The sequence below is a fragment of the Carettochelys insculpta genome, chromosome 6, assembly GCF_033958435.1.
Source record: "Carettochelys insculpta isolate YL-2023 chromosome 6, ASM3395843v1, whole genome shotgun sequence".
Classification (NCBI taxonomy): domain Eukaryota; kingdom Metazoa; phylum Chordata; order Testudines; family Carettochelyidae; genus Carettochelys; species Carettochelys insculpta.
In genome coordinates this window covers 125,914,782-125,935,701 of record NC_134142.1, presented here as the reverse complement: position 1 = coordinate 125,935,701, position 20,920 = coordinate 125,914,782, and the positions used below count along the sequence as shown (strand labels likewise).

At 52.1% G+C, this 20,920-nt stretch overlaps 1 protein-coding gene across 1 annotated transcript; it reads right to left on the bottom strand.

The window, feature by feature from the left end:
* Positions 1 to 328: 328 nt before the first annotated feature.
* Positions 329 to 19,896, bottom strand: LOC142015214 (caspase-14-like). The gene is made up of 7 exons (XM_074998630.1): positions 19,759 to 19,896; positions 18,860 to 19,106; positions 18,213 to 18,329; positions 8,168 to 8,274; positions 2,034 to 2,147; positions 1,081 to 1,158; positions 329 to 394 (listed from the first exon to the last, which is right to left on the bottom strand). Exons 1-7 carry the CDS (start codon positions 19,894 to 19,896, stop codon positions 329 to 331), a joined length of 867 nt encoding a protein of 288 aa, XP_074854731.1.
* Between the last annotated feature and the right edge of the window lie 1,024 nt (positions 19,897 to 20,920).

The following is a 20,920-nucleotide window of genomic DNA, read 5'->3' as shown; positions in this document are numbered from 1 at the left end:
AAGCCTTGCATTTGATGTGAAGGAGGTACCTCAGGCATCTGTTTATGAATGTCTGCAGCTTGTGATTGGAAGAGTTTTTAGTCCTGTGGGTCTTGCATCCATACAAGAGCGCACGCTTCCCATTTGTCTTGAAGAGCCGCAGTTTCGTCTTCACAGATATTATCGGTGATCTTCATGTGGGATGAAGAGTCTTGAATGCAGCTGTTGCTTTCCCTATCTTGGCACTGATATCCTTGTCTGTTCCTCTGTCTCTGCCCATAATACTCCTCAAATAGGTGAACTGCTCCACATCTTCCAGTCAGTTATGAATTTCACAAGGGCCAGAGCCCTAGATTTTCCACAGCTCTGCAGCAAGAGCGTTATCTGAATCTAGGAGTGCATTGAGTAGGTTGCACTGTGGGGAGAGGGGGCACTGAGTGTCAGGAACCCCTTCACCAAATGACCCAGAACAGCTTTCCTGTGATTGCAGACAGTCCTTTAGGTCAGGAAACGTGTGAGGAGCACGACCGAGGATTTTGTTACCTTACTGGAGTCTTTCATCCTCACTCTAGTTGATTACTGACAATAGCTCTAAAGTAAGGCTGGACCCCAGGGTTGGACCTCTAACCCTCTCTGTGCCCTCAGCAGGCGCAGCAAACTCCAAAGCCGATCCAAGTCAGCAAGTGCGTGCTCATGTGCTGTATTTGCAAGAGTTAGTTTTAAACAGTAAATGACTCAGTCGTAACTACAGCTGCGCTGCTACCCACGACACACCCAACTGCTGCAGTACTTACCTCAATATCCTGCTCTCGGTAACTTTGCAATCCAGTTTTGTTCTCCAGTTTTAATTTTTGCATAGATGTAATTTCCTTCTCTGGAAATCGAGAAATGCCAGTGAGGAGAGGCACCTGCAGTCTAACTCCAGAGTCATCAGGAGCCACTGAGTGGCAAAGACGTGAATTTGGCCGAGGAGGAAGGCTGCGTCCATGGTTTGTTTCCTGAACATAGCAAGAAGGTTGGGACAGGACTGAGCTGAAGGACACAAAATTTCACAGCAGCACAAAGCAAAGGGGTCAGGGCTGGGAAGAGCCAAACTCTCACCCGCAGAAAGAGCAGCTTCCTCAGCGAGCTCTGGAAAATGGGGCTCATTTTGTAGTTCTGTGGTGGGTGTTCTTCTTCCTAAAGAACAAAGAACTCTTTACAGAGAGTTTCTGCTTCTTTCATGAATGTTCCTGTGTCCCCCTGCCCCCTTCAGCCCATCTCTTTAGCACAGTCCTGGGCCTTGCACGAGGACTCCCCGTTCACAGCTGGGATGAGTTACCACAGGGGTGCAGTGTAAATGTAACACAGAGCCTGCAACTCTGACTCACAGTGATCACAGCAGGACCTTTTCAGCTCCTCACTCTCTTTCTCTACAGAACTTCCTCTTGTTTGTCACCCAGAGATTCCCCATTACAGGAGCTTGAAAGGGCCCTGGAGTCTGCAGGTGCTAAGTAACATGGATAATGGGGCTGCAGAGACAGGCACATATGTCCAATGTCCTAATGTCCAACCTAAACCTCCACATTAACAGTCGCTCCTAGCTCTTGCTCCCATCAAAAAACTTCCTCTGATTAGTAGAAAAGATGCTTCCTAATGTGAGCCAGAAGAGACTGGAGGCAGGAAATTCCTAAGCTGTTTTCTGTTAAGCTGCTTTCTCCGCCAGGGCTGGGCTGGGAGGGGCACCGACAGGGCTGGTGGGGCAGAGTGAGGGGTACCAGCACAGTATAGATGGATTTGGGACGCTTATGCATCACCTGCTCTCACCAAGCCCAGCACCTGCAGATCATTTTACAGCATAAATTTATCCCTTCAGAAAAAGACTAAACTCATATATTGGTCACACAAACATTCAACACGGGACCCTCTGTTCTCACCACTGTCTCCCCCTAAATGTTGGTCCTACCTCCCGCCTCACATGCACCGGCGGGGGCAATAACAAGAGCAATTGGAGGAACCCTGGCCCTAGCAGCACAAAGCAAAGGATGAGTGTCTGAAACTGGCTGACTGCTTACCTCCAGCAAGAGCAGCAGCTTCCTCAGCGAGCTCTGGAAAATGGGGCTCATTTTATAGTTCTTTAGTGAGTTTTCCTCTTCCTGAAAATCTGTGTCTGAAACTCTCTGAATTACCTGGGTGAGAATGAACATCAGGATTCATTTGGCAAAGGCCTCAATGTCACAACCGCCGTTTCAATCATGATCAGTTACTGAATAAAGCTCGAGACTCACAGCAACTGCTCCAGTGTCTGATTTCACCATCTCCAGCCATCCCTACACGTACACTTGCATTAGTTGAGTTAAACCAGTGGCAACCCCCATGGATGGACACTCCTCATTACCGTTCGTCATAGACAAACTAGCAGCAGATTGAAGCTCAACAAAAATAGGCTGCCCTTAAACCAAAACGAGAGCTTCCACTCGCGGGATTGCGATGGTTTAACTAACTCTGAGGTGTGAACTGCCCACCCATGACAGAGGTGTAACTCAGATGCCCAGGGCATGTCACGGTATCCCCTGTGTCAACCACTCAGGATATGACCTGATTCAGTCTCAGGGAGCTCTAGCCATCTACATTTAAAACAAAACAAAAGAAAAATAATTTCTTGTCTTTGATTTCACACACACCAGAAGGAAACCAGCCTGAGTATTTGAAATGTAAAAAGTCAAGAGAGACTCATTTGGTGGTGATTGGATGCCTATAATAGTGAATGCTGGAGATAAGGGAGTAGATTCAGAAGCTAAAATAGGAAAAGAACGAGTTAAAGTTACTTAGAAAAGTTAAATGTCTTCATGTTACCAGGGCCTGATGAAATGCATCCTAGAATACTCAAGGAGCTGACAGAGGAGGTATCTGAGCCTTTAGCTATCATCTAGGAAAAGTTCTGGAAGTCAGCTGAGATTTCAGAACACTGGAAAAGGGCAAATACAGCGTCAATGTATAGAAAGGGAAATAAAGACAGCCCGGAAACTACACAGCAGTCAGTTTAACGTCAGTGCCAGGAAAGAATGGATGGTGTGAAGACTGAAAAACTTCCCATTCTTTCTATAGAAAATCTCAGGAGACTGAAGGCTAAAAGCAAGACCTCCATGGCCTCAATCACGGAGCTCCAGGACGTGGATGACAATATGGTTGCTGCCCTTTACCCCACAGCCCTTCAGACCATCTTAAGTGCCTTTGTTGAAGCATATGGGAATCTCGGCCTCATTGTAGTAGGTCGTCCGTCGTGTCTGACGATGACGTCTTGACCCTGCATAAGCTCATTGGTTGTGGACTCGCATGTGGCTGAGGAGTCCAAGCTTTCAACGGCATGGGCGTTCGCAGTGGGGGCAAGGGAATTGTGCTGGCTCTGTTGGTGCGGCTGCTGCTGTTGCTTTCTTCCTCTCACAAGAATGAATGAGGCGTACACGTCACTGCTCTTCGAAGTTGTCATACGCGTGTCGTACATGAGCATGCCAGCCTGTTTGGTCCTTTGCATGCTGCTCTAGCTGATCTGGTTTTAAACCAGCATGAGCAATGTTGGCCTTCACATGGTCTTTATACCTCTTGTGAGGCCTGCCTTGATTCCTTTTGCCCTGGGAGAGTTCACCGTAGAGGAGTTGCTTAGGGATTTTTGACTCCTCCATTCGTGTGACGTGCCCTGTCCAGCGAAGCTGGGCTTTCAAAATCATGGCTTTGAGGCTCGTGGTTTCTGCTCTGTCCAAGACTTCCAGGTTTGTAACTATGTCCTGCCATCAAATGTGCAGTATTGTCCTCAGGCTGCGTGTGTGGATGTGCTCCAGCAGTTTTATATGTTTTCTGTACAAGGTCCAGGTTTCACAGCCGTACAGGAGACTGGTCAGGACTACAGCCTTGTCCACTTTCAGTTTAGTGGACTGTAGGATATTGTGCTGATTCAACACTCGCGTTCTCAGATGTCCTAGTGCCCGGCTGGCCTGGCAGACTCTGGCATCGATTTCTTTGTCAACGGAGCCGTCATTGGCTATCACACTGCCAAGGTACTTGAACTCCTCTGCTGTTTTTAACTCTGATCCTTCAGCAAAGATTGAAGCGGGGAGAGCAGCAGATCCTGGAGCAAGTTGGAACAGTACCTGGGTCTTTCCGAGGCTGGTGGTCAAACCAAAGAGGCGAGTGGCATCAGCAAACTTTTTGACAATGAGCTGGAGATCAGATTCCTTGTGTGCCATAAGTGCAGAGTCGTCAGCAAAAAGGGCTTCAAGGATGAGCCTCTCAAGCAACTTGGTTTTAGCATTCAGACAATGAAGGTCAAAAAGTGACCCATTGAGTCTGCATTTTATGTAGACTCCATGGTCCAGGTCCCTAACTGCGTGGCTGAGGATGCACGTGAAAAAGAGGTTGAAAAACACTGGGGCCAGTACGCACCCTGGCTTCACACCATTGGATATCTCAAATGGATCTGAGGACTCGCCATTTGAAAGAACAAAGCCGGTCATGTCATCGCAGAATGGGCATATGAGGTTAATGAATCTTCTCGGGCAGCCAAGTTTTGACAGAATAATCCACAGGGCTTCTCTGTTGACAGTGTCAAACGCCTTGGTCAGGTCTATAAAGACAGCGTACAGATTCAAGTTCTGCTCTATGCACTTTTCCTGGACCTGATGAACAGCAAAGATCATGTCAATGGTGCTGAGGCCTGGGCGAAAACCACACTGTGCCTCTGGTAGGTTCTCCTCTGACATGCTGGTGATCAGACAGTTGAGGATGATTCGAGCCAAGATCTTCCCAGCAGTACAGAGAAGGGAGATGCCCCAGTAATTTCCACAGTCACCTTTGTTGCCCATGTTCTTGAACAGCGAGATGACTGTGGCATCCCTAAAGTCTTTGGGCTTGTCTTCTTCTTCCCAGATGCTGATCAAGATGTTGTGAAGGGCTTCAAGTGACACTGGTGCTGTCGCTTTGAAAATTTCAGCAGGGTACCGTCCATCCCAGGGGCTTTGCCAGAGCTGGTCTGGCTGATTTGCCTTTTTGACCTCGTCCATTGTAGGGGGCAGGTCAAGACAGTCTGTTGTGGGTTTCTGAGGGATCACACTGAACATCAAAAAGACCAAGGTGCTCCACCAACCTTTGCTGTTGGGACAATCTCATGTACCTTCTATTGAAGTCAATGGAGAACAGCTGGAAAATGTGGAGCCTTTCCCATACCTGGGAAGTCATCTTTCCACTAAAGTCAACATTGATGCAGAAATCCAGCATCGTCTGAGCTGTAAAAGCTCTGCTTTTCCCCACCCAAGACAAAGAATCTTCAAGAACTGGGACATCTATCCCAAGACAAAGCTCCTTGTGTACCACGCAGTGGTTGTTCCAGTGCTACCGTACGCATGTGACACCTGGATAACACACAAGCGTCAGTTGAAGACACTTGAACAACATCATCAACGCTGCCTCAGGAGAGCCCTAACTACGCCTTGGGAGGACAGGCGCATGAACGCGAGCGTCCTGGGAGAGTCGAACATGACCAGCACTGAAGCCATTACCATTCACCACTGACATCGCTGGCCTGGTCCCGTGGTTCTGACGTCTGAGCAGCGCCTCCCACATCAGATTCTGCTTCCGAGTTGGAGGAAGGACAGAGGAGCATTGGGGGCCAGCGGACGTGATATAAGGACGTGCTGGAGGCACACATGGAAAAGTGCAGCATTGGTGTTGACACTTGGGAGAATCTTGCCCAGGACCGTCCCCAGAGGAGAGAGTCAATCTATGAGGGGGAGGCACAATTTGAGAGGTCCCACTGCAGAGCAGTTGCGGAGAGGCAGAGAAGAAGAAAAGAGATTCAAAAACTGCCCCACGTCCCTCCAACAGCCACCAGCACCTGCCACTTCTGTGATAAGATCTGTGTCTCCAGAATTGGGCTGATTAGCCAACAATGGACTCAAAAATAGGAGGGTGATGTCAAGACATCCTACTTCTTATTGAGTGACCGCCAAGATAGTGTCCATCTATAAAAACGGAAATAATGACAACCCAGGAAACCACAGACCAGCAGCTTAACGTCAGTGCCAGGAAAGACAATGCACCAAATAATGAAGGAATTCACCTGCAAACATCTGGAAGATAATAAGGTGATAAGTAAATGCATGGATCTGTAAAGAACAAATCATGTCAAACCAATCTGATAGCTTTCTTTGACAAGGTGACAAGCCTTGCGGACAAGAGTAAGCAGTAGATGTGGTATACCCGGACTTTAGTAACTCATTTGGTACAGTATTGCATGAGCTTCTTATCAGTAAACTAGGGAAATGCAACTAAGATAGGGCTACGATAAAGTGGGTGCGTAACAGGATGGATAGCCATTCTCAGAGCGTAGTTGTCAGTGGTTCACAGTCAGGCTGGAAGGGCATAACAAGTGAGTTGTGCAGGAGTCAGTTCTGGAACTGGTTATGTTCAGCATCTTCAGCGACAATTTAGATATTGGCATAGAGGGCACAGTCATAGAGTTTGCAGATGACATCAAGCTGGGAGGGGTTGCAAGCACTGCGGAGGATAAGGTCAGAACTCAAAAAGATCTGGACAAATTGGATAAACAGGATGAAGTTCAAACAATCAGTTTCACACATACAGAACGGGAAGGGACTCCTGAGGAAGAAGCACTGCAGGAAGGGCTCGAGGGGCCGTAGTGGACCACGAGCTCAGTATGAGTCAATAGTGCGATGCTGCTGCAAAACCAGCCGGTGTGGTTCTGGGACGCGTTGACAGGAGTGTTGCGTGTGAGACAGGAGAAGTCCTTCCTCCATTCCACTCTGCGCTTGGAGAACTGTGTCCAGTTCTGGGCATCACATTGCAGGGAAGATGTGGACAACTCAGAGAAGCTCCAGAGAAGAGCACCAAAATGGCGAAAGGTCTGGCCCCACAGTGCTCAGTATGTTGTATGTTCACCACATGTTGCAAACTGGACAGGAAGGCGTGGTGAAAGCGGCGCGTTAGAGCTGCACACATGGAGCACCCCTTGCCCAAGTGCCCCCCTCACTTGGCAGGACAAGCGTGGCAGCAGCGGCGGAGGCAGCTCCTGTGGTTCGCTTGGGCCATGGGGTGGCTTGGGGCTGGGCAGCGCGGCTCTTCGGACCTGGGAGGCTCTGGCGTCACAGCTTTGGTGACTCACCGGGGAGGAGGGCCAGGGCACCTGGCTGCGGGAGCAGCATGTGGCGATTGATTCAATTGCTTTGGGACAACGCTGGTCTAGAGAACAGGAGCTGTGAGGGACGACTGAAAGACCTGGGCTTGCTTAGCGTAGAAAAGAGCAGGCTGAGAGGGGCCACGGGAGCCATTTTCAGGTACCTAAAAGGGTGTTACAAAGAGGAGGAAGAAAAATGATTCTCTGAAGCTCTTGTGACAGGACAAGGAGCAATGGGCTTCAACTGCAGCAAAGGAGGCTTGGGTTGGGCATAAGGAAAAACTTCCCAGCTGTCAGGGTGGATAAAATCCCCGGCTTCGGACATGGTGTTGAATAATTGTGCAGGGAAAAGGACACTTGTTTGTTTGGATGGTCACTGTCACTCTTGTGCGGTTACCTGTCGGTCCTCTTTTAGGGAAGCTAAACAGGCCGAGCTCTTAAAGTCTCTCACTGTTTTCCCCAGCCATTGGATCAAACTTACAGCTGTTTTCTCCTCCTCCTCCAATCTTTCAGCCTCCTCTATGGAACACATACCAGCAGTGGGTACATAAATGCAGGGTGGGTCTTACCGATGTCCCATGCCAGAAGGTAACTGCATTAGCACTTTGTATAGACAGTTTTGTTTTGGCCAACTAGAGACGCAGACGGACGTACAGCGAGGCCCTGTCAGTCCACAGTGAAATGAATCGAGTGTCCACATCCTCTGCTCTCTGGGCAGCCGTATCACTGTTCAACTGACAGAATGAGCTCCTGGGGCTGGGAGAGCTGAGGCACATTACAGTGATGGGGTGTTTAGTGACACTTAACTGTGTCCAGGTCATTGTCCACTGAGCTCCTGAGCCCAGGTCCAACCGCCGAGCTGTGAGCACCATGGGGAGGGCTGAGCTCTCTCCCTGTGGACTTTTAGATCTGGCTCAGCCTCCAGATCACAGCCTTGGCTAAAAGAGCCAGTGATGCACACAGAGTTGTACAAAGGATTCACCAGTTGCAGAGGTGGGAGAACACCCCTCCTGTGCCCCTTACCTCGGTCAGTAACTCAAGCACGTGAAAGCCTCGAGACTCCTTGAAGACCTCAGCTATGGTCTGGATCAGCTGGGATCCCGCCTGTGGGCTTCGATAGGCGACGTACCCTGGGGAATGGCAAGTAACCAAGTTGCGGGGTCAGAGGTGGAATCCTCCCATTGTAGCCTGTGTGGCGAGGTGCCCCCCTCCGCCCCGGCTCGGGCCCCTTGCCTCTGCTCCTCACAGATCTGCTGGCCTGGCGTGGGAAGGGGAGCCCGCTGCTGCTCCCTGCCCAGCCCTGCTGTCGGCGCTCTCATCCTCCCGATCCGTGCTTGCTAAATTGTTCCCTCCCTCCCAGCATCGCTCACGCTCCTCTGCCTCCTCTCCCCTCTCTCCTCCCGCTGCTCTGCTTGTCGCCCTGCTTTTCAGCCTCCCAGCAGTTAGCTCAGCTGGACCTTGCTAACTGACTACCTGCACCACGCCCTATTGCCTCCACCTGGGAGTTTGATTCACTCCTTCCGCCTTGCCCCTAGCCCAGGCTGGGTTCTGGGCTGCCGTCCACCCGGGGTCTGCTGCCCTGACCCTGTTACACATCCCCTCCCTCTGCTCAACCCTGCGGGGTTGGCCTGCTTGGGACGGTGAACAACATATTCTTGACAGGCTGTCTCCTTTGCCACTTCCAAGCACACTCCACCTTGTTCAGCTGGGGCTTCATCACACCCTCCTGTGATGGAGTGGGGGGGGGTGCATGTGTGAGTCAGGCTGGATGTCCGAGGCAAGCAGCAGCTCCCAGTGGCTAAGGATGACCCTAGGGCTACAACTGGCAGATAACACCTCTGCCTAAACAAAGAGCAGGGAGGAGCTGAGCTGGGTTTTGAATCGGGGGCGGCAGTTAGAGGCGAGGAAAAGGGAGAGGGAAGGCAGCCAGCCTGAGGAGGGGGAAAGCTACACCCCAGAGGGACACCCCTCGGGGTCTTCCCCCCAGGACAGGTTGGAAGGACTGTCTCTGGCGGCTATGCTGTTGCTTCTGTGAGAAACTGGACATCTGTTCCCTAATAAACCTGCTGTTGTGCCTGCTGAGTGAGAGTCTCTCCTGCCAGCGGACGGGGTGCAGTGCAGGGGGACCCCTGAACCCCATCACACTGGTGTCAGGAGTGGGATGCACTGCACCCACGGATGAGCTCCCAGCAGTGGCTGACTGAGCACCAGAGAAGGAAGGAGTCTCACAAGAGTCAGAGGGAGAACAGAGCCATTCCTGCAGCTGCTGCTGGTGAGTGGATACCCCGGGAAATAGCGGGGAGATGGATTATACCCGACTCCTGAAGGCAGAGCTAGCGGGGCTGTGCAGAGAGAGGGGCCTGACCGTGGGGAAGGCGACCAAGGCCCAGCTGATTGCACAGCTGGAAGAGAATGACCGATCCGGGGGGGCAGAGCCTGTCCTGGCAGAAAGTGGCCGGTCAGCCTCGGGAAGCATTTCGGATTCTCCGACAGGAGCGGGGGCTCGACGCCGTCAGACAGACGCGGTGCCCGCCAGGTCGCGCTCAGCTAGCGGTGGTCCATCGCGGGCAGAGTCCCCCACCGCAGACCTGCAACGGCTGGAACTCGAGGTGAAATTAAAGGAACTGGAGCACCAGGAACGGGAAAGAGAGCGTGAGCGACAGGAACGAGAAAGAGAGCGTGAGCACGAGCGCCAGGAACGAGAAAGAGAGCGTGAGCACGAGCGCCAGCTACAAGAGACAGAGCGGGAGGAGAAAGAACGAGAACGGAAGGAGAGAGAGCGAGAGCGTGAGGAGAGAGAGCGAGAGCGGGAGCATGAGCGAACCATGGCAGAGGCGAGACGCCAAGAGGCCCCAGCTGCGGTAAGCGGGGAGAGGGCCAGACGGCTCGGGGTGGCCAGTCACTTGGAGACGCGTGTGCTGGCCCAGTGTCAGGACCCAGGGGACATGGACGAGTTCCTTACCGCCTTCGAGCGAGCCTGTGAGTTGCATGAGGTTCCCCCAGATGAGTGGCTCCGGCACCTCACCCCCTTGCTGGGCCGGAAGGGCGCAGCGGTGCTCAGCCAGCTGGTGGGGCTGCAGCCTGGGGACTATGAACGGTTCAAACAGGCCCTGCTGCATAAGTTCGGGCTGACTCCGGAGATGTACAAGAAGAAGTTCCAGGAGGCGCAGAAGAGGCCAGAGGAAACCCACGTAGATACAACCGCCCGCCTGAAGCAATACTACCAGAAGTGGGCATTCGGAATGGGAGTCCAGTCCGTAGAGGACCTGATCGAGCTGGCGGTCGTGGAGCGATTCTACGAGATGTGCGCACCTGACCTGAGGGTGTGGCTCGTGGACCGGAAGCCAGGGGACTCGCATGATGCAGGGAAACTGGCAGATGACTTCACAAACAGTCGGGCCAGGTTTGAAAGTGAGCCCCACAAAGAGAGGGAGTCTCGGAGAGAGAGGGAGTCCCGGAGGGAGAGGGAGTCCTGGAGAAACCGAGAATCTCAGAGAGACCGGTCCCTAACTGTACGACAGAGGGGACCACCTCTTGGGCAAGCCCAGGAAAGAGGGGCCAGCCACCCACCCCCCAGAGAGCCAAACAGAACCCGGACAGAGCAGCCGGCCCGAGGGACACAACAAGACCCAGGCTGTTACCGCTGTGGGCGAAAGGGGCATAGAGCAGCCCAGTGCCCCAGGCTCCCAGACAGGTTGAGCAGGCCGGGGGGTCATGGAGTCAACTGGGTGGGGTCCCAGAAGTCAGAGGGGCTGGCGGCCAAGGCGGGTGGTGCTGACAATGGGCACTCGGCTTGGGCCGAATCCGCCCCACAGACCAGCTCCTCAGGGGGACCAAATGCTCAGAGGCCAGTTTACAGAGTGGGGGCGGCAATGCCTCTGTGGAGCAAGTGTCTCAAACACCTCGAGGTAGACGGGAAAAAGGTCACGGGGTTCTGGGACACAGGCGCTGACGTGACGCTGGCCCGACCCGGGGTGGTGGCACCGGGCTGCATGATACCCGATTCCCACCTGACGATAACAGGAATTGATGGGACCCCTTTCAAGGTGCCCATGGCGAGGGTGCACCTGAAATGGGGGAAGAAGGAAGGCCCCAAGGAAGTGGGCGTGCACAGCCATTTGCCGGCAGATGTACTGATGGGCGCTGACCTGGAGAACTGGCAAGGTGAACGCCCTCGTGCCCTGGTCCTGACCCGTAGCCAAAGAAAACGAGGGGTGCGCTCCCCAGATTCAGGGGTACAGGCCCAGCCAAAGCCACAGGGGCCAACCCTGAGAGAAAGGGGGCCCCCAAAAACCAGATCTCACAGGCCAGGGATGCTGGAGCCAGGCAGGGATGGGGAAGTAGCATCCGCTCCTGCCCGAGCGGAAGAATTCCAGGCAGAGCAGCAGAGAGACCCCTCCTTGCAGAAGCTGAGGGAACTGGCCAGTCTCAGCCCAGCTCCACAGCTGGGGGAGGGCTGCAGGGAGAGATTCCTGTGGGAAAAGGGATTCCTGTACCGGGAATGGGCTCCCAGACGCAAAGCGGAGCCATGGAAGGTCCAGAGGCAACTGGTGGTTCCCCAAAAGTACCGGCGCAGGCTGCTGTACCTAGCCCATGATGTCCCGCTCGCAGGACACCAGGGGATCCACCGCACCAGGAGAAGGTTGTTACAGAACTTTTTCTGGCCAGGGATCTTTGCAGCTGTCCGTCTGTATTGCCTGTCCTGCGATCCCTGCCAGAGGGTGGGGAAGAGCCGGGACAAGGGGAAAGCTGCCTTGAGGCCACTGCCCATCATAGAGGAGCCTTTCCAGAAAGTGGCTATAGACATAGTGGGCCCCTTCAGCAAGGCAACGCGTTCGGGGAAGAAATATATTTTGGTAGTGGTAGATTTTGCCACGCGATACCCAGAAGCTGTGGCCTTGACCTCTATCGACGCTGACACCGTGGCTGATGCACTGCTGTCCATTTTCAGCAGAGTGGGGTTCCCCAAGGAGGTCCTCACAGATCAGGGGTCCAACTTCATGTCGGCCCTACTGCAAAGCTTGTGGGACAAGTGTGGGGTCCGGCACACCTGGGCCACAGCCTACCACCCGCAGACCAATGGGCTGGTGGAGAGGTTCAATGGGACTCTGAAGCAGATGCTGAGAACCTTCATGAATCAATACCCCCATGACTGGGACAAGTACTTACCCCACCTGCTGTTTGCATACAGGGAGGTGCCCCAGGAATCCACGGGGTTCTCCCCGTTTGAGCTGCTGTATGGAAGGAGGGTACGGGGACCCTTGAACTTGCTCAGAGAAGAGTGGGAGGGGACGGCCTCTCCTGAAGGGGAGTCAGTGGTACAGTATGTACTGACCTTCCGGGAAAAACTCACCGAGCTCATGGGCCTGGCCAGGGAGAACCTCTCCATGGCCCAAAGGAAGCAAAAGGTCTGGTATGACCGTAACGCCAGGGCCCGAGCCTATGCCACCGGGGATCAAGTGATGGTCCTTATACCTGTGCGGCGGAACAAGCTGCAAGCGGCCTGGGATGGGCCCTTGAAGGTCGTCAAACAGCTAAATGACGTGAATTATGTGGTGGAACTGTCGAACCGGGCCCACAGCCACCGGGTCTATCATGTGAACATGATGAAACCTTACTGGGACAGGCAGAACTTGGTGCTGGCCGTGTGCAGACACTGGGAGGGGCAGGGGGATGATCCCTTGGTGGATTTACTCACAAGGACTGGAGCCGGCTCCTTGCTGGAGTCTATTCCCCTCTCAGACCAGCTAACCCCTGCCCAGCAGACGGAGATCAAGGAGGTGCTGCATTTGCATCAACAGCTGTTCTCGGACAGACCCGGACACACTGACCTGGCTGTCCACCGAATAGAGACAGGCACCCACGCCCCTATCAAGTGTGTGCCATTCAGAGCCACAGGGAGGACGGCTCAGGACATAGAGCGGGAGGTTGAAGACATGCTGGCTCTGGGGGTGATCCAACCCTCGTCCAGCCCCTGGGCCTCTCCCGTGGTGTTAGTCCCTAAAAAAGATGGGTCTGTTCGGTTTTGTGTGGACTATCGCAAGCTTAACGCCATCACTGTATTGGACGCCTACCCCATGCCCAGGCCTGACGACCTATAAGACAAGCTGGGGGAAGCCCGTTACCTCACCACTGTTGACCTCACCAAGGGGTACTGGCAAGTGCCATTGGACGAAGATGCCCGGCTCAAGTCGGCTTTCATCACCCCTGTGGGGCTCTACGAGTTCCTGGTCCTGCCCTTCGGCCTCAAGGGGGCACCCGCTACCTTCCAGCGTCTGGTGGACCAGCTACTGAAAGGGATGGAGAGCTTTGCCCTGGCTTACATGGACGACATTTGCATCTTCAGCCAGACGTGGGAGGACCATGTGTCCCAACTCAAGCAGGTGCTGGACCGACTCCAGAAGGCCGGGCTGACTATCAAGGCAGGGGAAGTGCAAGGTGGGAATGGCTGAGGTGACCTACCTGGGCCACAAGGTGGGCAGCGGCTGCTTAAAGCCAGAGCCAGCTAAAGTGGAGGCTGTCAGAGATTGGCCAACACCCCAGACTAAGAAGCAGGTCCAGGCCTTCATTGGGATGGCGGGGTACTACCGGAGGTTTGTGCCCCACTTTAGCTCCATCGCAGCCCCCCTCACGGAGCTGTGTAAAAAGGGAAAGCCTGACAAGGTGGTCTGGACCGAGCAGTGCCAAGAGGCCCTCTGCGCGCTGAAGGAGGCTCTGGTCAGGGCCCCAGTGCTGGCAAATCCAGACTTCAACAAGCCCTTCCTGGTGTTCACCGATGCCTCGGACGTGGGGCTGGGGGCGGTGCTAATGCAGGTGACTGACAAAGGGGAGAAACACCCCATCGTGTACCTGAGTAAGAAGCTGCTGCCCCGGGAGCAGAACTACGCAGCCATAGAGAAGGAATGTCTGGCCATGGTGTGGGCGCTGGGGAAGCTGCAGCCGTACCTGTTTGGACGGCGTTTCACCATGTACACCGATCACTCACCCCTGACCTGGCTGCATCACATGAAAGGGGCCAACGCCAAGCTCCTGCGGTGGAGTCTGCTCCTGCAGGACTACGACATGGAGGTGGTCCACGTCAAGGGGAACAACAACACCATAGCAGATGCCCTGTCACGCAGGGAGGGCCCCGAACTTCCCCAGGTCACTGGCTAAGTGACCCCGCTCAGTGCGGTCTGGAAGAGGGGAGAGATGTGATGGAGTGGTGGGGGGTGCATGTGTGAGTCAGGCTGGATGTCCGAGGCAAGCAGCAGCTCCCAGTGGCTAAGGATGACCCTAGGGCTACAACTGGCAGATAACACCTCTGCCTAAACAAAGAGCAGGGAGGAGCTGAGCTGGGTTTTGAATCGGGGGCGGCAGTTAGAGGCGAGGAAAAGGGAGAGGGAAGGCAGCCAGCCTGAGGAGGGGGAAAGCTACACCCCAGAGGGACACCCCTCGGGGTCTTCCCCCCAGGACAGGTTGGAAGGACTGTCTCTGGCGGCTATGCTGTTGCTTCTGTGAGAAACTGGACATCTGTTCCCTAATAAACCTGCTGTTGTGCCTGCTGAGTGAGAGTCTCTCCTGCCAGCGGACGGGGTGCAGTGCAGGGGGACCCCTGAACCCCATCACACCTCCCCACAATGTACCCTAAGTAGCTAGCTTCAGCCATCCCAAATGCACATTATTTGGGGTTCACGGTGAGCCTGGCCTCCCTCAAGGTGTCTGTATGGCCTCTACTTTGTTTAAGTGGATCTCCCAATCTGGGCTATGGACGACGATGTTGTTAACATAGGTGGCTGCATACTGGCGATGCATATGTAGCCATTTATCCATGAGCCTCTGGAACATTGCTGGGGCCCCATGTAACCCAAAAGGGAGGACAGTGTACTGCTAGAGGCCTTCTGGTGTTGTGAAAGCCATCTTCTCTCTGGCTTCCCTGGCTGGGGGGGATCTCCCAGTATCCCTTAGTTAGGTCGAGAGTGGATAGAAACTGGGCCTTCCCCAACTGATCAATTAGTTCATCTATCCAGGGCATAGGTCATGCATCAAATTTTGATACCTCATTTGCCTTCCTAAAGTCATTGCAGAAGTGGAGGCTGCTGTCCAGCTTAGGCACCACAAGAACATAAGAATGGCCATACTGGGTCAGACCAAAGGTCCATCCAGCCCAGCATCCCATCTGCCGACAGTGGCCAATGCCAGGTGCCCCAGAGAAGGAGAACAGAAGACAATGATCAAGTGATTTATCTCCTGCCATCCATCTCCTGCCCTTGTTCTGAAGGCCAGGGCACCATACTTTATCCCTGGCTAATAGTCATTTATGGACCTAACCTGCAAAAATTTATCAAGCTCTTTTTTAAACCCTAATAGAGTCCTGGTCTTCACAGCCTCCTCCGGCAAGGAGTTCCACAGGTTGACTGTGTGCTGTGTGAAGAAAAATTTCCTTTTATTAGTTTTGAACCTACTACCCATCAATTTCATTTGGTGTCCCCTAGTTCTTGTATTATGGGAAAAGGTAAATAATTTTTCTATATTCACTTTCTCCACACCATTCATGATTTTATATACCTCTATCATATCACCCCTCAATCGCCTCTTTTCCAAACTGAAAAGTCCCAGTCTCTCTAGCCTCTCCCCATATGGGACCCGTTCCAAGCCCCTAATCATCTTAGTCGCCCTTTTCTGAACCTTTTCTAATGCCAATATATCTTTTTTGAGGTGAGGAGACCACATCTGCACGCAGTACTCAAGATGTGGGCGTACCATAGTTTTATATAGGGGAAGTAAGATATTCTTCATTTTATTTTCTATCCCTTTTTCAATTATTCCTAACATCCTATTTGCTTTACTGACTGCCGCTGCACACTGCGTGGATGTCTTCAGAGAACTATCCACTATAACTCCAAGATCCCTTTCCTGATCTGTCGTAGCTAAATTTGACCCCATCATGTAGTACGTGTAATTTGGGTTATTTTTTCCAATGTGCATTACCTTACACTTACCCACATTAAATTTCATTTGCCATTTTGCTGCCCAATCACACAGGCCCTTCATGAGGTTTGAGACAAAGGGGGTTCCTTGGTCTGTCAGGATCTCCTTGGGTACTCCTACCCTTGAGAAGATTTGAACTAATTTGAACTAACACCCTGGCTATGGTCTTGGAGTTAGTATTCCTTAGGGGGAACGGCTTCTGGGTATTTGGTGGCATAATCGAGGACTACCAATATGTGCTGAGGCCCCCTGAGCAGACTTTTCCAGGGGGACCACCAAGTCCACAGCAATCCACTCAAGAAGTCAGTGGTATCTTCCCGAGGAAATTACAAAACATTCGAAACCTTCCTGACAATTCCATCCTGGCCCCCCATGGAGGTAGAGCCTTTCCATGCTACACCAATATTCCACATGAAGATGGACTACAAGTGATCAGGAATATCATCCCTGATGTTACCACAGCAAATCTGGTGACTGAGCTATGTAACTTTGTCCTCACCACAACTATTTCCTATTTGGGGACAACTTTTACCTTCAGACTAGCAGTGCTGCTGTGGACACTGGCGTGGCCACGCCGTATGCTAACATTTTTATGGCTGACTTAGAACAACGTTTCCTTAGCTCTCATCCCCTGTTCCCCTCCTTTACTTATGCTACATCGATGACATCTTTATCATTTAGATCCATAAAGAGCCTCTGGAAGAATTCCACAGAGATTTTAACAACCTGCATCCTTCCATCAATCTTAGCCTTGACTATTCCACATGAGAAATACATTTCCTGGATACCACAGACAAATCACTGATGGCCACATCAACACCACCCTCTACCGGAAACCCACTGACGGCTACACTTACCTACATGCTTCCAGCTTCCACCCGCCTCACACCACATGATCCATCATTTACAGTCAAGCTCTTAGATACAATCGCATCTGCTCTGATCTTACTGCCACAGACTGAAAACTACAAGATCTCTACCAAGCATTCGTAAAACTTAATTACCCACCGGGAGAAGTAAACAAACAAATGGACAGGGACAGACGAATACCCAGAAACCAGCTACTATAACATAGGCCCCAGAAGATCAACAACAGAACACCAGTTGTCATCACCTATAGCCCCCAACTCAAATCCCTGCAACTCAGCATTAAAAACTTACAACCTATTCTAGATCAGGATGCTACACTCCAGAAGGCTCTAGGTGACAGGCCTGTCCTTTCCTGTAGACAACCTCCTAAGCTAAGAAAGATTCTCACCAGCAATCAGGCTACACCACAACAATACTAATCTGGGAACTTTTCCTTGCAACAAACCCTGCTGTCAACTTTGTCCACATATTTATTCTGCGGATACCATCACTAGACCTAATTGTTAGTTACAAGATCAAAGGTACATTCTCGTGCACTTCCAGCAACATCATATATGCCATTATGTGCCAATAATGCCCTGACATTATGTACATTGGACAGACTGGGCAAAACCTTCACCAAAGAATGAATGGACACAGAGCAGACATCAAGAAACTCAATGCACATAAGCTGGTCAGTGAACACTTCAATGGAGTGGGCCACTCTGTTAAAGACCTGAGAATTTGTGTCCTAGAGCAAAAAGAATTTAAAACCAGATTAGAGAGTGAAATTTGTGAGTTGGAATTCATATTCAAATTGGACACATTAAATGTGGTATGAACAGAGACATCAATCACCTCACTCTTTACAAGGACGGCTTCCCTTCCTTTGATGCACATAATTATCTCAGGCAGGACACTTCACATCCCCTCCCCCATCCCTCTCCTTCAGTCCTGTGTATTTGATTTGTCAGTTTTAATTGCAGTTTTTTTGGTCCTCTGTAGTTGTAAATGTCAGTCTGTGTTGGAAATGAGATTGATCTGATGAAGTGGGTCTGTCCCATGAAAGCTCATCTACGAATAAATCATTGTGTTAGTCTTTAGAGTGCTACATTTCTGCTGCTTTGTTCTGAGGGAATCATCGAGTGATCCCTCTCTGTAGCCCATTCCCAGCCTCTGACAAACAGTATACGGACACCATCCCTGCCCAGCCTGTCTAAAAGCCATTGATGGACTTATCCTCTCTTACATGGTTCCTTCAGCTGTGGGGCGTTGTCTGTGTAGGAGAAGGGGTTTGCTCTCCTACCTGGGGCAGATGCGTAGACGAACAGGCTGTCAGTGTGTGTTGGGATCAGCTTCATGATGTCTGGTTCATCAGAAGAAGAGCTGGCTGAGATAGCTCTGTTGGAGGAACTGTTGATTCCAGCTCTGTAAGTTGTGTCAGATGTCTTCCCAAGGACGCCTTTGTCTCTGCTCTCTGAAACCACACAGCTTCCCTTTCAGATTTGTGTAATGGCCTCAAGTAACCATTTTTTCCCCTACATGCCAGGCCCAGATTCACCCACACACACACATGCACTGCTTGGGTGGCTTCTTAGACAGAGACCACAGCGCATGCCCCTAAAGAACTCACACCCATTTCAAGGGATACGGCCGTATTCCTGTACACTCAGTGCATCAGGTCTGTACGGGGAGGTTCGAGGTAGCAAATAAGAAAGGGGCAGGTTGGCCCCGGGCTGAGAAAAGGACTGTGAGTTTGAAAGGCGGTCACTGATATTTCAGGGGATGGTAGAACAGTGAGGCACAGGACAGAGACTGGTTCCAAAAGAGGCAGGTGGTGATTGTTGACAAGGAAAAGCTAATGGCTTCCAGTCCCTGGACTTTATGGTGACTCACCCCCCCGGCAGGCCTGGATGATGAAGACCTTTGGTTTGCCCCGCAGCACTTTGCAGGACTTGTTAGTCATCTCTGCAAACAGCTCCTCCAGCTCCATTTCCTGCCCATCGGCACCAAACACAACCTGGTGGTCTCCAGGCTTCTTGCTCTTCCCATTGTGCGCCATGATGACCACAAAGCAGCAGCTCACGAGGTCGCTCCTGGAGTCCATTTCCTTTCTAAATTTCTTCAGCTGTTTCTTGAAGCCCTTTGACCAAATGGAGCAAACTCAGACAAAACACCAGGGCTACGTCTACACTAGCCCCTTCCTTTTAGAAGGGGCACAGTAATGAGCGAGTTGGGAAGATGCTCATGAGGCGCTGCCATGAAGTGCTGCTTTTGAGTCACGTGCTGCCCGTGTAGACGGGGGCCTTTCGAAAGGATCCCTCGCACTTCGAAAGCCCCTTCTTCCTCTTTGGTTTTAGGAGACTGACCCAGTCTCCCCCATCTCTCTTCCTGTTTATTTCTAGGAGCTGTCCCCCCCACAAAACCAAACGGCCATTAGAGACAGTATGGGACATGCAGGGGCTCCCTGCAGTGGGAGGAGGCAGTGCAGGCTAGTGGGTCCAAGGAGGGGACTCCCCAGGGATTACAATCGAGGGGTGAGGGGAACGCTGGCCGATAGGGAGGCATCTCTCTGGTGCTGGGATTCCTGTGGCAGGGGCACTGTTGGAGTGCAATGTCCACGCCCAAGGACAATCTTTCAGCAGAGCCGCCCTTAGAGCAGTCCCAAGGCTGCTGTAATTTACAACGGCGCTGCCCACAGACCTTTGCTCTGACCAGCTCCCACCCAGGGATGATTCTGGCTCTGGGAGGGTCACCGAGGGAACCTGCTTCCCGGGGGCAGTGGAGACACTTACCTCTGCGGTGGGATCCCTGACCACGCGGTTCTCAAAGCCCAAAGTCTGGAACATTCTGTCCAGGGCCCGGATGTCTTCCTCAGCTCCCTCTCGCTCGGCAGTGACACAGAGAGTGAGAGCCAGGCGCGCTCCCCTCATGGCATACGCCTGCAACCAGGGCCCAGCGGTTAGTCCCACCTCCGCCACAGACATCTCACATCTCAGGTCAATAGCCTGGGGAGTAGGGTCCGGGTGTGGCTGATTTCAGGACTTGAAACTAGTGGGACTCAGACCCTGGGCTGATTCTCTGTTAGTGCAGATTTGAGGCACCTACTGGTGCCTTGTGCTGTGCCCCAAGGACAAGCAGGGAGGGGTGGTGCAGAGGTTTGAGCATTGGCCTGCTGAACCCAGGACTGTGAGCTCCATCCTTGAGGAGACCAGTGAACATAAGAACGGCCATACTGGGTCAGACCAAAGGTCCATCCAGCCCAGCATCCCATCTGCCGACGGTGGCCAACGCCAGGTGCCCCAGAGAAGGAGAACAGAAGACAACGATCAAGTGATTTGTCTCCTGCCATCCATCTCCTGCCCTTGTTCTGAGGGCCAGGGGCACCATACTTTACCCCTGGCTAATAGCCATTTATGGACCTAACCTGCAAAAATTTATCAAGCTCTTTTTTAAACCCTAATAGAGTCCTGGCCTTCACAGCCTCCTCGGGCAAGGAGTTCCACAGGTTGACTGTGCGCTGTGTGAAGAAAAATTTCCTTTTATTAGTTTTGAACCTACTACCCATCAATTTCATTTGGTGTCCCCTAGTTCTTGTATTATGGGAAAAGGTAAATAATTTTTCTATATTCACTTTCTCCACACCATTAGTGATTTTATATACCTCTATCATATCGCCCCTCAATCGCCTCTTTTCCAAACTGAAAAGTCCCAGTCTCTCTAGCCTCTCCCCATATGGGACCCGTTCCAAACCCCCAATCATCTTAGTTGCCCTTTTCTGAACCTTTTCTAATGCCAATATATCTTTTTTGAGGTGAGGAGACCACATCTGCACGCAGTACTCAAGATGTGGGCGTACCATAGTTTTATATAGGGGAAGTATGATATCTTTTGTCTTATTATCTATCCCTTTTTTAATAATTCCTAACATCCTATTTGCCTTACTAACTGCCGCTG